The sequence below is a fragment of the Poecilia mexicana genome, unplaced genomic scaffold (genome assembly GCF_051168715.1).
Source record: "Poecilia mexicana isolate PSO_F unplaced genomic scaffold, ASM5116871v1 scaffold_3, whole genome shotgun sequence".
Lineage (NCBI taxonomy): Eukaryota > Metazoa > Chordata > Actinopteri > Cyprinodontiformes > Poeciliidae > Poecilia > Poecilia mexicana.
The window spans coordinates 9,705,517-9,723,655 of record NW_028263372.1 but is presented as its reverse complement, the minus strand read 5'-3'; the positions used below and the strand labels follow the sequence as shown (position 1 = coordinate 9,723,655).

At 39.0% G+C, this 18,139-nt stretch overlaps 1 protein-coding gene across 1 annotated transcript in view; it reads left to right on the top strand.

Annotated features, from left to right (window-relative positions):
• The window catches only part of ntrk3b (neurotrophic tyrosine kinase, receptor, type 3b), a 116,382-nt gene extending 103,534 nt beyond the window's left edge, over nucleotides 1–12,848 (top strand). The window contains exons 7-11 of the mRNA XM_088004612.1: nucleotides 4,967–5,266; nucleotides 5,736–5,750; nucleotides 8,850–8,899; nucleotides 12,596–12,698; nucleotides 12,817–12,848. Coding sequence (XP_087860738.1) covers nucleotides 4,967–5,266; nucleotides 5,736–5,750; nucleotides 8,850–8,899; nucleotides 12,596–12,698; nucleotides 12,817–12,848 — 500 coding nt within the window. The remainder of the gene's footprint in view (nucleotides 1–4,966; nucleotides 5,267–5,735; nucleotides 5,751–8,849; nucleotides 8,900–12,595; nucleotides 12,699–12,816) is intronic.
• Nucleotides 12,849–18,139: the final 5,291 nt, after the last annotated feature.

Here is an 18,139-nt window from a genome sequence, read left to right as displayed (position 1 = left end):
GACTATTATGTTCACCAGAGTCATTGGTCCTACTCCAGAATGATGTCCAAGGCATTATCTTTAAGAACTGCTTCATATTAATGAACAACGATGACCTTTCTATTGTGATTCTCACTGGTATACATCTTAATCTCAGTCTAATTCAGCCCCTTTATATATTTGAAGTACTGCAACATGAAAAATAAGTATTTTACTTTTTCCAGTAACTACATTTCACATGGGCCTAGTTTAGATGATGATCTTTCATGAAATTGTTTTATCCTCTGAAGTTTTTCCAGGTTTTCACATTCAAACAGGTTTACTAAAAGTTAATTTAGAAATTAACTTTGGTGGAGGGATAACTCATTGTCGCAATATGTACATGCTATGTTGGTTTTTTAAAGTGAAATTTGCCACCACTTTGACTAGCTCATCTCTACACTCCCGTTTGTGATTCTGTGTTGTTGACCGCAGTACAAGGCCGTGTAATGTGATCGACACACAGGAGGCGACGTTTCTCCCTCACTGTTCATTTCCTATGGATCTTGTGCGATGGGGGTGACAATTTCTTGTCATTCTCCAGCCAAGTGTCCGGCAAAATTCATTTGTGAAATTTTAAGCTTGGAAATGCAGACGACCAACACAAAGTTGAAAAATGTTCAACTTTTGTTGCCGTTTCGCTTCCTGAGTATTTTCTTCAGCCCAAGTGGGGGAAATCTGACACCTTTTATCGTTTCCCCACGTGTCAAGCCCATAAGATGCTGCTGTGAACTGGGTAATCCTCTGGATGAGAGGGTTTAAGTCAAAATGCCATTTAATTAATCTGCATTATGTAATATTAACCCATTAAACGTTTAAGATTAATTGCATACGCCATCATTCACAACCTAATGTAAACGCAAATGAGTCAAAGAATTGAATGGCATACAAATAAGTACTTAACAGCATCAATCCATTCATTGTCTTTTGCATCTTTGAGACAAGGTGACAGAGGGAACATATTCCAGCTCTCAGGGAAACAAACGTTGCTCTAGCAAGCAGTGCTCTCTAGTCTTGGGGATTCAGAGGTATGTCATTAGTCCCCCTAACGAGTTCTGGGTCTGATACAGAGTCACCTTCCAGTGGGATGTTCCTGAAAGCCCTCCAAAGGGAATTACCCAGGTTGCGTCTCGATCATGAAACCTGAACCACCTTCACTGACTCTTTTTGAAGCGCTGGAGCAGCAGCTCTGCTCTAAGTAACTTGCCAATGATGGAGCGCCGTGTCAGTCTCCCCATGAAGGAAGCTCTTTTCAGTTCCTTGTATCAGGAACCTCATCAAGAAGCTTTCTATCCTGATCCATATCTGAGATTGTAATTCGAGATTTTACTTTTTTTGCCTCAGTCTGCTCTTTAACAAGACATATCAGAGCAGTGCCCAACAGACGAGGCCCCAATCTGGCCCGTTCCATCCTACCATCACTCGTGAATGGAAAGATACTTGAATCCATCTGCTTGAGTCAGAGAATGGGGACATTTCTTTTTTTCTTTTTTTTTTCTAAGCTATCAATTGGGGCTAAACCAGCCTTTAATATTTGGCACTGTTGCAATATTAGCATTTGCAAATATTGCTGGAATGCTGTTTTTGGTCGGGTGGTTTGGTGGGGGGGGGTTACCCATCTTTGCTTGGCTTTTTCCTTCACAGTTGTTGTTTTTCTCTTCAATTGAGATGAGATAATCCTTTACACATACAGTAACTTGATTTAAAATCAATTTGTGTTGATTTCTTTGTTTGCTTGTACAACTGTATGTCCTACTATGGTTTTTGTACCAACATATAATGTGAATTCACCTCAAAAGGCCTGTTCAGAAATATTTCTGATAAGAAAAACATTGAAGTCTTCAATACTTATTTTGAATCTTGTCAGTTCTCTATTGCTGCCACCACTGTCTCTACCAGTCCTGGACTGCATTTTTCAACCAGGCATGAAAACGGCATTTAAAATAAACCAGTGTCTGCAGAGGCATGACTGGCTTTGTCATCAGCTCTCCCTGATCAGGGACATGTAGTTTTCAAAGCTTGTCATTCATGTGATCAGTATGGGGACGCTGTGCTCACACCATGGTCACATGGACAATCATGCCGGGTAATAATGACTTGTATTATATTGACTAGGACCCATCTGACATCCCTGCTGAGGGGGAAATGGCTCGTTCCCTAACTGTCTATCAAGAGGAGAATACATTTTTTTTTCTCCCATCTCTGCTTCCTCCTTGTCTTTGCTCTGTTCAACTCGACATACACCATGTCTTCACTCCTTGTTCTGTTTTTTTCCCCAATGTTTTCTTTTTCTTCCCTCTCTGAAAATCACAGCGCTGCACACGCCCCCACACCAGCCCACTCACACATTTGCAAGCCTTTGCGTTAAGATAAAGTTGAATGACTTCATTGTGATTTTGTCTGTCACCAGACAAATTTATGAAATGACAGTTTCCACTCCAGTCACCAAACAGAGTTTCTCCTTGTATTTATTTGATGAATATTTAGTCTAAGAAGTTGAAGATGTATATATTTTTTGGCAATATGTTTTTATAGTGTAACACCAGAAATAACCGGGTTAGTCAGGTTATCTGCTCAGGTAGCCATCTGTCTACTCACAGCTTGCCCAATAGCTTCGTCCTTATGAATAGTAATAGTCATAAAACCTTATGAATACATTCAGCAGCAAGTGGGGTAGGGACAACACTGTTAATCTGTGCTTTAAACTCTAGTGGGTTTGACACTTTCTCTGGTCTATTAAGTGAACTGAGATAAGATGAGATGATCCTTTATTAGTTCCACAAGAGGAAAATTTGAGCCGTCATGGCAGAATGTAGACACAACATAAGAGTAACTACTTTAGTAGGTTCTGTAAGGTATTGGTGTACTGGCAGATTGTTTGTTTTAAATGTTTGGTACACTTTGATACCATTATCTGCCTCAAACCCAGTCTAATTTTCTGTATTTCCTTATTAGTTCCAAGGTTGCTGATTTGGGCATTTCAGAGAGTTGAATTTATGTCAAAATTTGAAGTAGTGTTGCTCTGGTTTAATGTTTCAGGATTGGAAATTTGCGTTAATGTACATCGCTGTGCTATGCAGCTGCTTTGCATGGTGTTTTCTGAACAACCAACGGGGTTCTTGACACAACGCAGGCAATGAACTGTACAAAATGTTAGAAATTGACAAAATGTAGAACGCATGGTGAGGCTAATCTGATACTGAATCTGACTCCTAGGAGTCAAACTTCTCTATGAAGGGTAGAGTTCAACCTTAATAAAAATATGAGGATCTCAGACATTGTAGTAGAGGTAGTTGGCATTTAAGACTCATTTTGCATCAGCAGATGCTCAGATGGTTCATTGTGTCTGTATGTATCCTGGATTAGCGTAATTGGAGATCTCTTATGGCTTTCCAACCAGTAGCAGATGTTGTTAGTCCCGTGGAGCAGTGTGATGTTTGTTCCATTTATCTTACCTTGCACAGAAATACAAGACACCCAAAAGGAAAGAGTATATATATTTAGCCCCATTTACAAAGACCTCAAGCTGAGACTTTGTGTAATCTCCACAAAAACAGTAGTGCCATAGGAGTTAAAATGAACTAGCCACAGTGTTGCTGCTCAGACCTGCTGATGGAGGTAGTGACAGTGCCACAAATGTCATCTTATGAAAGGGTCAGCACTATTTATGGCTCACAGGTGTACTGTTCTGTAATGTTACTCTGGCCAACCCGTCAGCCGTGGGTTTTAAACTGAAAGCACACCCGTCCATGCTGCGATGCGTCACTTAACATGTGACGACTCTCGGCAATAACAAGCACCGGGAGAGTCTTGCTCCTTGCTCCAGACCAGGGGTCTGCTACTCCAGTCGTCTAGTTTCACTGTCCTGCGATGTTTGGATGCATTCCTATCCACCACACCTGATCTAAATGAAAGGTTAATGATCAGGCTTTGAAAACTTCCTGACATACCAAGGAGGGAATTAATTCTTTGAATACAGGTGTGTTGGAGCAGGGACAGTGGCACTTCACTGAAATTTGCTGACCCCTGCTTCAGACTTTCTTTTGTTGACAAACTCTTCTCCTGATCCTCAAAGTATCTGTGTTTTCAGTTGAATAATGTTGCTTAGCATGCTGGCCCAAACTGAGACCACTCTGATCTGCTGACTGAAACATCAACACACTTTTTTTTTGTTGTGAAAATATGGATCTTTGGAGGATAACTCCTACCAGTTTTTTAATTAGTGTTTTACATTTTTGGAGGGCGTTTAAGATAGCTAAACAGACGATTATGAAATTAGCCATCCTTCAACTTTTTTTGTTGCATCGTTTTTTGGTTTTTTTTGTGGATGAATTTCCAACTGGAACGACCATACTATAAAAACGCTTTGATGCAGTATGAGGGGGCTGCGTGGGTTCTGCCAGCAGCACAGCAGCACTTTTTTCTTCTTCTTCTTTTTTTTTGGGGCAGCATATTCCTCACACAAGGCAACAGCAAGACTCAGCTAGAGTCTACTAAAATCAGTGCTGTATTATGACTGGATAGATGTGATGGAAGGGGGTAGAATAAAGGACAACAACGCAGACACACGCCAGGTAATACCAACTGCCAAATATTTCCTTTTGATAATGAAACAGCAAGAGTGACTCACTGCAAAGACGAATCAATGGATGAATTGTTCACCAAGAGTAGCTGATAGTATTAAAGAGTATTGAATTGCCTCTCAGCTTGGTGGTGGTGTGGATTCAAAGATGTGTGGCTGCATATCAGAAAACAGAAGCAGAGATTTTAGGACAGGATTTTTTTTTTCCCCCAGTCCAAGGGTTATAGAACATTCTTGACCAATGCAGGTTTCTTTATGCTAAAACTTATATTTATAATATGATCATGCATTTTCCAGAACGGTCTAGAGATTCAGGATCAAACATTCTCATGCGTTTTCAACCTCTTCCTTCCTTCCTTTCTGCAGTTCCACCAGTGATCTTGAGGCTGGCTGAGCCGGAGAAACGCCATGACACTTGCATCGAATTCACAGTTCGCGGTTACCCGTACCCCAAACTGCGCTGGTTCCACAAGCAGACTGAGATCAAGGAGAATGACTTTATCTGGACCGACAAGGATACCTACCAGGACTACTTGGAGGGTTGTCTGTTGTTTAAAAACCCGACCCACCTCAATAACGGCAACTACACTTTGGAGGCCAGCAATCATTTGGGAACAGTCACGAAGACGGTATATGGTCACTTCCTCAACGACGAGGCAGAAATCGGTGAGTGGACGACTTTTGTTTTTTTCTTTACTCAAAATGCGGTTTAACCAAGGTTCAATCCCCCAGGTTTGATAGAAAGCAGAAGAAGTACCATCCAAAAAAAACAAAACATTTTTTGATTCCACCTTAAGCGATCATGTTCAAATTGTGACTTTTCAACCAGGCCTTTGGTGAACTTTCCAATTTGGATGTTTCCAGGTTTTATAATGGCTCCAGAACATATTGGAGGATTTGGTTTTACAGTAAAACGTTCCAACAGAGCATGCAAGCTGTGTAGCTAATCCCTACTGCCCTGGTTCATTCAGGTTCAGTCAGGTAGGTTGTTCACTTGCAGTTCAAACTGAGTTCACAGACCGGGAGGAAAGGAAACCCACAAAGTCTGGCAAATTTCTCCCCATGGTCAGCATTCCGGGGCGAAACCTGTCAGTTTATTGACGTAGCGTGACATTCTCTGTCTCTTCTTTTACAGGCTCAGTGGAAATAGGTGAGTGTTTCTATTTTCAATGCAACCTTGTTGGGTTTTACTTTTTCTGTCTTTTCCTTCCCATTTGTTACTCCTTGTTATATGTGGGTTTGCCCACACACATACAGAGAGGCGCGCACACACAGACACTGTTTGACTAACGCTTTCATGATAGTAACCATGGAGAAATTTGTTCACTTTGTGCTCCTCCATAAAGTAGTTCTTAGCAATGACCTTTGATCTACTTTGCCAAGTAGAATAAATCCTCTTTGAATGAACTCAGCGCTGTGTGGGGCCAATGATTTAGTTCGTTTTGACAACCACTTTTTTTCTCTCCTCCTGTTCTTCCAATCAGAACCTTTGCATTGTGCTTCTGGTGCGCTGTAAACCTGACACATCTGCAAACAATAGCGATGGATAGCAACACTGCTTCTCTTGGCACATTATGGGTTAAGACTTGCTTTAATAAAACAAATCTGATGGGACACTGGAAAAGACTATTATGTAAAAGTTGTGCTAAAGGAGTTAGCCTATCAGCAAAGCTATTCTAGCCTAAAATTATATCTCAATGCTAAACATGTTGCAGCAGCACATGCTAACGTTAGCTTCCACAGTCCATGTTTGTAAAGAAGGATTTTTTTCCAAGCAGTTCCTGAAACACTTGAAAGCTCAATGGGTGTAACGGCACTGTGCACAAATCTGATGGTTGAATAACCTAAATAAGAGATTAAAAATGAATAAATGTCTTTGTTGTTGAGCTCATATGTCCATTTACTCAACAATTTATCAGTAAACAGTTTTTGAATTGAAAATGTTGCTAATTTTGACTATGTGGGTTTTGATTGAAATGCGATTGATTGCAGACCCTGCAATTAACTTGATGAAAATTTTAATCAGATTCCACCACTGATTTCAAGATAATCTGTTTTGAACAGAAGCACTTCAAATTTAGCTGTCTCATCGATTTCAGTGGTTTATTGAATAAAAAAAAAAAAAATATATATATATATATTTTTTTTTTTTTTTCCCCTAGTTATCTACCTTAGTTATACGACTATTGTGTGTTAATTGAAAAAGGCCTCTCTTTGGTTGTGACAGCATGAATTATTGAAGTTGTGTTGCATAACAGTGTTACCAAAATTTCTTTGATTATATCGGGCTGCCAAGATCAACCTTTAGGTTGTTCTTGGTTGTCTTCTAGATGGTTCTGGCAGCTCAAACAAAATGGACTAATCCAATCTTTGACCTTCGTTGGGTTTCCTCCCTCATCTATATGGAGCCGTTGGTACCAGCCGGTTATGATACTGCTGTGTGACCAGTGATGGAGACGAATGGACTTGCAGGGCCCAGCTGCACGAGGCGGTGCTGTGGCCTCATGCTGGCACTCATGCACCAACTCGTATTGCTGTGTGTGAGAGCGCTCAGTGACAGAGGATAGACTGCTGACAGGCTGAGTGATGCTAACACTGCTGGGCAGAGAGGAGCGCAGAGGGAGGAGAGAAGACGGGGATCATAGCCGAGAGGGAGGGACTCGGGGTTGGTGGTGGCAAACACACACATATACACACACATATACACACACTTCAGTGCTGTGTAGGTGCTCATGCCTGGGCCAGTGGCAGCCAGCCATTAATTTTCCCGCAATTACTCTTTAAAGCCCTGACCGCAGGTCCCAAAAGTTCTGTTCTTTTTGCAGTTTGATATCATTATACATTAGAAAGTGCTTTTCTTTTTTTTTTTTTTTTTTTTTTTTTTTTTTGCCAAAATCTGTAATTTTTAGCTGTATTAGTTGAGCATCAAGCCTCAACAAATACAGTTGAGGCTTGATGCCTTGCCTGTAAAATTTACAGGCAATTTTACATTGCCTGTAAAATTTATGCCACTTAGTCCATTAGGTTAAAATTTTGTCATACTCTTGGTTTTTTATGTAATATTTGTTTGTTACAGTCTCTCTGTCTTTTAACCAGTTTTATTTCACCTAATGTAACATTTGGCATGTCAGCATCAGATTCCTTCTACGGCTCTTTTATAAATGTTTACTTCTACATGAACTCTGCCTTTGTTTTTCTGTGTCTTAGTTGTTCAAGTACACGCATGTGATTGTGCAGCTGTATCAAAATGTTCATAATATCTTTGCTCAGAAGCCTGAGTCTGGGTGCGTTTTTATATGTTTGATTATATTTAAAGTTATTAATTTATGTGCATTTTAACGCACTTTGTGGGCTTGCCGGATGGTGCAGAGCCTCGTAAAAGCATCAAAGCCCCTGACCTCTTTCACGCTCTAGCTACAAACCTCATTGTATTTTACAGAGCACTAATATGATAGACCAAACACAAAACAAATCATTGTAAATAGAATGCAATGAAATGCATCCTATCTCCAGATAGAATATTCAAAAGCTGTTGTATGTGCAAATATCACTTTGTCAATCAAATCAAAGCAGCTATGTGAAAAGATGCTTAATATTTTTAAACTTTAATAATCACTCATCGAATGCAGAGACAGCTATTTATTAATATTTTAACAGTTTACCAGGTTTTATCAGTACATCCATATACAGTTGACCATTGATCTTGATATGGACCAGAATGAAAATGAGTTTAACATCTGTTCTAGCAGAACATTGTCCTAAACGTACAACCAGCTAATGATTTAGATCAAAGCAAATTTATGTCCAATCAACAACCAGAGACATTATTCAGATCAAACAATCTTATTCTATTTTGAAAAAAAGAGGGAAATAATGTCAGTCTGTAAATGTGAAAAACTACCTCAATATACTGTGATTGAGTTCAAAGGGTGTGAATACTTTTGCAACCCTCTATTCTTTATAAGTAAACCGACGTATCTGCATAATAAAAAAACTAACCTTAATGTAATTTATTTGTAATTCTGAGCTTTTAGGCTGCGCATTAACCTGTGTACATATCATTATTAATTTAACTCATCGGTCAGCCGTATAGACGGTGGTTTATGACAGTACAGCTCGGCTTGGGCTAAAATGAATAAATGTGTGTAGCTATTGTATGCATTTGCAGCAAAGGAGCAAACCAATGTCATAAAAGGTTTTCTTCCCTCCCTGAGTCTCTGATGCCTTTTGTTGTGCTTCTGTGTTGCAGGTGGGATCCCTGAGGATGAAACAGGGCGACCAGAAGAAGATACATTTGGGGTGAGTTTTCTCTTTAAAAACATGGTTGAAACGGCTGGTAAAAAAAGCCTCATCATCTCGGTGGAGAGATGCTTTGGTTTTCTGCAAATATTCCCTAATTTTAGTTTATTTTTCTCTGAGTTTGCTTTGACATACTTTGCTTGAACACTGAAAAGTTTGCACACAACATTATTCAACAAAGGACTGCTGAATAATGCAGTCCTTATTCCAAGAAGAATAAACCAAGAAGAGCCGCAACTAACAATGATTTCAGCTGATTATTTGATGCATTATTTTACCAATTGTTCTGATGATTAATCGATTAATTTGATTTTTAAATAATCATTTAACCACTTAAACCTATTTTATATTATTTTACAAATCCACAAAACTGCAAATAAATAATTCAGTTCTGTTTTAAAATAAGAAAATCAACATTTTGTTGCCTAAAATGCAATAACATTACATTCCTTTAGAGCAGTGGTTCTTAACCTGGGTTCGATCGAACCCCAGGGGTTCGATGAGTCGGTCTCAGGGGTTCGGCGGAGCCTCTGCCGCGGAGGTAAAACACACTTGTGTAAAGTCATGATGACGCCCCGCTTTGCCATCACTTGCTGCAGAGGATCACGTTACATTGCTTAGCCAATCAGAGCTGCGGAGGAGCACTGATTGAAGGAGCTCCACTCTCAGCATGGATTTGAACGTGTGTCTTTAATTACTTCAGCAAAAATTCACAGTTTTTACCAAATTCTGTAGCTTTCGGTGTACTTCTAAATCTGCTCCTTAGTCGCATCTTTTCGGGGTTGGTACTTCCTCTAGTGGCGTGGGGGTGGTAACACAACTAATATAATTACATTACTAAATCAGAATATTTATCACTACAGAAGGGTTCAGTGAATGCCCATATGAAACTGGTGGGTTCAGTACCTCAAAAAAGGTGAAGAACCACTGCTTTAGACACTTAATCATTTGTAGTAAAAGATAACATCTACAGCTAAAAATAATACTTCTAACATCAACATGTAAAAAGCTCAGCTCTTTTTGCTTGACTTAATATCAGTGCAGTTTAGGACTGATCTGCTTAGCACAATGGTAAAATAATAATCACTTTTTGGATATTTACAAAGAAGAATTTATTTATTGAATGCAAACCTTAATTATTTTTTGTTCAGTCTTGGCTTAGTTACTCCTCTGAGTGGGTTTTTCTTTTAGCAAATTACCTTTTTTGAGTCTCTCTACTCGTATATTTAATAATTAATCGATTACTAAATTAGCTGCCAATTATTGAAACAGTCGATTAATCACAATTAATTTCATTGTTTCGGCGCACACACGTGTCTCCTGGGTGTTTAATCTTCCTCCGTGAACAACCATCAGTTTGTTCATCAAGACCCAAAAATGTCTGTGTACAGCACATAAATCTGCCACAGCGTAATGCATTATTAAACAGCTCCATATTTCCTATATTTTCTCATATTTTTCTCTTTCCAATGTGCCCCAGTAGATAGAGCTAACCTTTAATGGGCTCTTAATAGACTTACAAATGGCAGACATTTTGACATATGAGAGCAGGAACTGCACAGGTGTAATTAATAACATTCATAATGGCTGCTGTCAGTCTTCTGTGACAGTTCTACTTTCATGGGCAGGCTGCATACCGGTCATTGGCCATGCCATCCTCTCATACCTGATGGAAGTGAGCCACTGTGGAGTTATTAATTAAACATGTTTCTCCTGCTATGACCACTTCCCTGCTGAGAAAAATTGCCGCGGTACCATTTACAACACTGAAGTGTAATGTGTCACTGCTGCTGCTCCTGTTAACACAGACAGTTATTTTTGAAGCCTTTTAGTAAAATTATAGAGGGGAAAAATGACAGGCGTTCAAAAAAAAAAAAAAAAAGCTGTTTTCAGAGTCTAGTCAAGGAAGGAGTTTATATAATGCAGGTGGGGGAAACGTAATAACAAGATGTCGTACTGAAAACAAAAAAACAGAAAATTTGTTTTCTCTTTGTAACATTAGAAAGTGTTATTATAAAACAAAACAGAAAATATCTAAAAGTTCTGGGGTTCGCTCCTGAAACAGGCGTACGTCACTCTCCACGCAAAGGTTGTGATCTATGAAAACAGCATGATGGGAAAATAGCTTTGTTATTTTGGTTCTGCTGTTGAGACAGGACGATGCATAAAAGGTCTTTCAATGACAAAAAGCTTTATAAGCCAAATTCAATATTGAATCAAAACATTTCCTCAAAGTTTTCCCACCATCACATCTCTTGCTCCAGATGGTCACCATGGTGATGTGGACCAAAGATTAACACACAAAATATGAGGCAATGAGTGTCCGATGTTATTTAAATACCATGGTGATGCCATATACCGTATCATACCAGTGGTACCAAACCAACTATAAATGAGTAACTAGTAGAACATGAAAGTTATTCCGATTAGCACTACATTGTTGCACTGATCTTGTATGAAGCTCAAACTACAATCAATGAAATCTAATAAATAATTTAGAAGTTCAAATTGCAAGTTCCTAAATAAATCTCAAAGTGCTGCACATAACAAAGTCTACAGAAATTGAAAAAGACACGGGGAACAAAGTCACGACATTCATCAGCCTGAAAAGCATCAAATCACCATTTTGAAAGGCTTCGACCATGATGAGAAATGTACAATCCAGATTTCTTCTTGGCTTTTTTCACACAACTTTTAGATAATCAAATAAATTGTATCATCTAACAAAGAGAACCAAATTAAATACAAAAAACACTTTTCAAATGATTATTTAACTTTGTAAGGAGAAAATAAACAATTAACTACTGATTGTGCCACATTTGGCAGCAACATCTGCCATCAAGTGTTTGAGATAACTGGTTATAGGTTTTTTTGTATTACTGTGGAGGAATATTTGCTTTGACTTCTTTTTCAGAATCATTTTGGCACATTTGATGTTTTTTTTTCTTTTTTTTTGCTTGAATTCATGATTTAACAGGAGGGACTTATGTATTTGCATCTTGGTTTCTCTTGCTAAGCGAATTCATAACCTAAGTAAATTCACTATGACTACCAAAGTTTAATGCCTGAAATTAAACTTTATCTAAAGATCTGAAACGCTTGTTTGTCAAGAAGCAAAAATGACTGAAATTTGTATGAGCAGCTACTATTTTCACTGCAGTTTTTCCTACAAAACAAGAAACAGGAAAACGCATTCAAAAAATAGCTTAACTCTGTCCTCTGAGCCACTAAGCTGTAACTATGAGTGAATAAAAAGAAAAAAAATTATGCTCTACATCGTTTGGCTTTCCCTACTTTTACAAATGTTTCATTTCTATTCTATAAATACAGATATATTTTAATATCGTTTTCAAACATGCTTTCCAGATTACAGCTATGACATTAAACAAGAGCGACTTAAATTACATGTGAAAGAGAGAAATGTATATTATAAAAAGCTGCAACCTTTCATACAAAGGCAGTCGCAGTGAAACACAGAATAACAAGTTGTAGGAATCGAAATTAAATCAAACCATCCAGAACTTGTTCAGGAGATGAAAGCAGTGTTCAATCTGAACCCCATTCTGCCCACCAGGTTTGATTCTGAACATAAAGACTGTTTACCTGGTGCGATGTTAATCAAAGCAGAAATCACCTTATTTCACCCTGATTTGATTAGACCCATTTCCCTGATTGCTCTCGTCTCATCCCTCCTAGGTTACCATCGCCGTGGGACTGGCGGGCTTCGCTTGCGTCCTCCTCCTCGTCCTTTTTGTTCTCATCAATAAGTACGGCCGACGCTCCAAATTCGGTATGAAAGGTGAGTCTGCGCAGCTAGCTGGACAAGGGAGAGAAGCCCAAAAAGCCGCTCCTGTTGCTTTGCCTTTCTGGCTGATGCGTCTCGGTGTGGAATCAATTCCGCTTGTAAATCTTCCCAGGCCTTGCTGAGCTGAAAATCGTTCACGAGTGACGACTGAAGCAGTCCCACGTTTTAGTGCAGGTTAAATAAGCCGATACTTCATTTCAGCTATATTCCCTGCATGGAGTCATTTGGGAAAAAATGATGTTTTCCTGCAGTAGCAAGGAAGTGTATTAGGTAGATTTTTCTTGCTTTTTTTTTTCTTTTTTTTGCTTGTACACAAAGTGACATAACTAAATTTTTCTGGAGAGGACATGCAAAGCGATTGCTCAGTTCTTTCATTTTATGATTCTTGTGTCTTACATTAACACAGCTTCTAAGTAGAGATGCACTGATCAGAGTTTTATGCCTCCGGTTTTTGTAAAACTGATACAGATGTCCCCCCCAACTGTGTTAAAAGAATGCATAAGGAAAGTATTTGGATTGTTTTTATAGACTTTCTGCCATTATGGCTCAAAAAAATCATTTAAAAACTGCAGTATGTATCTTTTATGGAAAATGTTTTTTTACATCTTTGTTAAAATTACCACCATGACAGAACAAGAAATCTGTAGAGAAAAAAAAATCGAGCTCCAAGTACTAACTGCAGAAATACTCAGTCAGAATCAACCAATCAGAACCAGCAGCGGGGTCTTTGTGCTGTCGATCACTCTCGTTCTCACACCCACTTCACTCCCTTCCTCTGCTACACTTGAGCTGGTTCACCACAACGTAACCTGCCACAAATGCTAAAGCTAGTTAGCATGTTCACCAACCACAGTGGATAAACAGTTTTGCTGAAATGGTAAGTTGTTTTTTCCACCATCACCACACTGAGCAGTGAGTACATGAGGATGCTTGACAGCTCTAAGACCCTCCTCCCGACTCTGATTGGTTGTTTTTGGCCGGGAGCGGAGCATTTCTTCAGATGGCAGTAACGGCTCAGGGAGGAGGTGGACGAGCTCAATCTTTTCACAGATAATCTGTCTCATAACATTCAGTCACAACATGGTGACAGTTTTAACAAATATGGAAAAACATATTTTAGTAAAAGTTATGTACTGCAGCTTTAACATTAAAATAAACTACAGCGAGAGAGAACTGTCCTAATTGCTAATGTCATCCTGTATTAGCAGTTAGGTACTTTCTTAAACAGCTTTTCCCATACATGAGACCTTTGAAATGGTTTTCAAAACTCATGACGGAGATTAAAAACTTAAAAGGTTAAAACAGAATTTGTGCTGTAGTCACAACTCTCTCTCGGTATAACTGCAACTGGTATAAAAAAAGCTTGTTACATCTCTATCCTTTCTTCAAATTTATAAAAGGGAAAAATACTAAAATTGCTAACCTTTATTTTTTACTTAGTCACAGTATTTGCAACTAAAGAGTGTTAGTATTATTGCTACGACTTGATGGCACTTCTGTATAGCACATTCACTGACCTAAAAATGATGCTTTTTTTGCTGCTGTTGAATTTCCATCAAGCACAGGATCATTTGATTCCGGTCAGCAGCTGATTTACTCGGCTCTTCTCCACTTCTGATGCTTCCGGAAACGCTGGGTGTACTTTGCTCTGTCGATCACGTCGAGTTTCCGCTTCAGGCCGGCTCCAGATGTTGCTTATCTCTTGGCTGTTGGTGTTTTGACAGACGGAAATGGCTGTTGTTGGTCTGATCTAGGAGTGGATCAGGGGCAGAGGCGAGATGGGAGTTCAGTTCCTGTTGGTTCGTTTCTCATCAGACTGAGAAGAAGAGTCGACAGCAAGCGGCTGCGTTTGATTTGACGAGCAGCTCCGTTTGTATGTCGCTGTAAATTTGCTTTAACGTAACTAACTCTCTTGTTCGCTTGTCGTTTTAAGTATGTCGTAATTTCTGTCATCGTCTTGCTCCTTCAAACAAAAATGCGGATGAATATTAACACGGCAGTCTGACCCTCAAACATCCCCTCTTCTTCATTAAATGCACAAAGTACGGCGCCGAACCAGAAGAGCGACTGCCACCTGTTAATTACCTATTTTAGAGGATTAAAGATTATTTACCTCAGTAAACATCTCTGCTGTAATATTTTGAAGGGTGGCAATTAATGCAGAGGCCTAAAGCCGGCTCTAATCAAGGACAAGCCTTAATGAGGTTTCACACGCTGTTTGTTGTGTCACATTAAGTTTTTTAGCTGTGTTAGCAAATGTGGAGCAAAAGCCTTAATACTTTGAACTTTTAAATGCTTTTCAAAACTTTTTTTAAAAATACAAATCTGATTCTAATGCATTGAACTCCGATACTCATAGATACAATCTGATGCTGCAAACTGTCTAAATTTGAAGCAGGGTAAGGTTATTAAATACCATCCCAACCTTTTAACATAGAGGAGAGTTTAGTTTATTATCTAAAAATGAAAAGAATATCGGTCTACAAACTTACCAAGACATGGCCTTCCATCTAGCTATCTAATAATGCTAATTAAAAACATAAAAAAACAACTGCATTACTATTTCAGATAGTTCTCATTAGTCTTTGGAGTGTTTTTTATTAAGTTAAATATTGTTTAACTTCAATTCAGTTTTTATTAGTTATAGTAGTTTAGTTTTGTCATACTTTAGTTAATTTTTAGGTGCAGAATTCAGAAAGGTCAAAGTGTTGTGATTATTTATACATCGATTGGGTAATGAATATTCTACAGAAGATACATTTTCAAAAAAATATATTCAGTTATTGTTGAACAACCACCTGACTGGTGTTTTCTCCAAACCTTTGCTGCTGCCATTTTGCGGCTAGCATAACTTCCACCTGGAGGAATATGGAGTGTCGTAATTTAGCCACGGTTGAGTTAAAGTCTAAATAGATTCGAAAACATGAAAATGAAGGATATCACATCTGTACTTTCAGTATGTTTCACTTAGTTTTATAATTGTACAATATAGTTCCAGTTAGTCATACTTTTTCCCCATTAATTACCGTTTTTAATTATTTCAGTTAACAAAACTTGTTTTCTCAATTATAAACTTTAGCGATCCACAGCTCAGGTGTGAGACTGTTGACGGAAAAATATTTTACCCCACCTTAGTAGAAAAGGCAAGAAAATTAAATTAATTACTTATACTGCATTTACCCCTTGGAACAGACTACGTCAAATTGACCACGTAGTGACATTCAACATGGTGAATGTCGCTGAAGGGTAAAAACTGTTTCTCTGCAGTGTTTGTGTTAGAAAACTAAAGGTAAATACGGCCTTAAATGCACCACTGTCATGGTGGTGAATGTATTAACCTGACGAGATGTGAAGCTGTTCAACGCTAAATGAAAAGTGACGAACAGAAGAAGCAAAAAATTTGAGACTTCACCTTCACCGTAAATATATAGCCAGAGTTACAATAGAATGATTTAGATAAAAGCATTTTTATGTTAGAATGGCCTAGTCAAAGTCCAGATGTAACTCTAAATGAGAGAGGCTTGCAGACTGATGTTACCCAATTCTCTCCATCCAGTCCAGCGGAGCTTGAGCCATCTTGCAAAGAATGATAAGGAAAAATCTCATCCTCTGAGATGAACACCTGAAAGTATCTGAATCTCCAGCTAATTTCACACATTGACCAGACGGGGCAAAATACTAATGCAAGTCACACTTTTCAGATATTTATTTTTAAACAATACTGGGATCATTTTTGATCTTAAGCATTATTCACTGTGTTGTGTTGGTCTACTGCAATAACCCAATAAAAAAACATTGAAGTTTGCGGCTGAAACACAAGAAAACCGCAAAAAGCTCAAGGTGTGTGAATACTTTGCATTATTTAAAACAAAATGAACCCCAAATCAGAAGCAGGAAGAAGACTCATACATCAGCAAGCAACAGTGACAAGGAAGCGAACACACACACACACACACACACGACTTGAGCAGCTGATTGAAGGCGCTGAGTCTTGGCGTTTCCGTAAATGAGATCTGCTTGCTAATGATGCGCCCGCTGCACCCTAACTTTGTCATTTCTCTTTTATTCAAGTACCTTTATTCAGTTCATGTAACTAGATTTTGCACAGCAGAGGAGTTTATTTACATCCACCCACGGCTGTGAGTCGCTGTGTGTATGCGCGTGTGTGTGCGCGATTTAGTTCAGCATCTAGTCTACGCTGCTTCAGAGAATCAATATGAATCTGGCTGTAAAACTCAGACTGTCAGGAATTTGTGTTACTGCGCAGCTTTACTTATTTATTTTGTTATACTTGCTATCTAAATCGAAGGTGATGTACTGCTTCACATCTGCAGTAGCCCTCCTAGCATGTGGGAATTCTCAGAGCAACGGCCAGCAGCACTTTGCATCGGGGCTGCATCAGTCCTCTGAACACAGCATTGCCTCATGGACAGGTCCAGACTTTATCTGGGAACCTCTGAGTACTATAGGATTTTTTTCTTTAAATGGCAGTGTAAGCCTTTTTCTTGAACCACTGCTCATCCAGCACTGCTTTATAAGATATGTTAAAGGGGCAGTATTATGTATTTTCTAGGTACATGGTGCCATTTTATAGCACAACAAAATAACCATTACCTTTAGTTGTTACAAAAATGCTTTAAATATCAAATTGTCACCTTCCTCAAAGAATGGCCCAATTAATTTTTTCTTTTGCCAAACATCACTTAGAAAGAAAGGGGTATTGTTTTTATTCATTATTACTTTTGGCAAAAAATAAATGACTGGCTGTTATTTTAGAATTTTGACTTCCTAATTTAACACTGGCTGCACAGTGGCGCAGTTGGTAGAGCTGTTGCCTTGCAACAAGAAGGTTCTGGGTTCGATTCCCGGTCTGGGGTCTTTGCATGTTCTCCCTGTGCATGTGTGGGTTTTCTCCAGGTACTCCGGTTTCCTCCCACAGTCCAAAAACATGACCGTCAGGTTAATTGGTCTCTCAAAATTGTCCCTATGTGTGAGTGTGTGTGCATGGTTGTGTGTCTCTATGTTGCCCTGTGACAGACTGGTGACCTGTCCAGGCTGACCCCGCCTCTTGCCTGGAACATTAGCTGGAGATAGGCACCAGCAACCCTCCCGACCCCACTAAGGGACAAGGGTGTAAAGAAAATGGATGGATGGATAATTTAACACTTAGAACTTGGGCTCTTTCTAAACTCCACCTTCAGGACGTCATTGCAACATGGCTCATCTTTTATCTCTTTAACCTTTTTACTGTAATGCAGAAGCTCAGAAACTTGAGGAGGAGCTTCGTCCTTGAAGGCGGAGCTAGGTCCAACCAGGTTTTGCCCTGCTGAATGGTTGCCATGGGAGATTAAAGGCTTTCTCAAACATGTATGAAAGGATGAAAGCAACTACCTAGGTATATTTTTGATGAGGGAATGACATAACATGGTGCATAG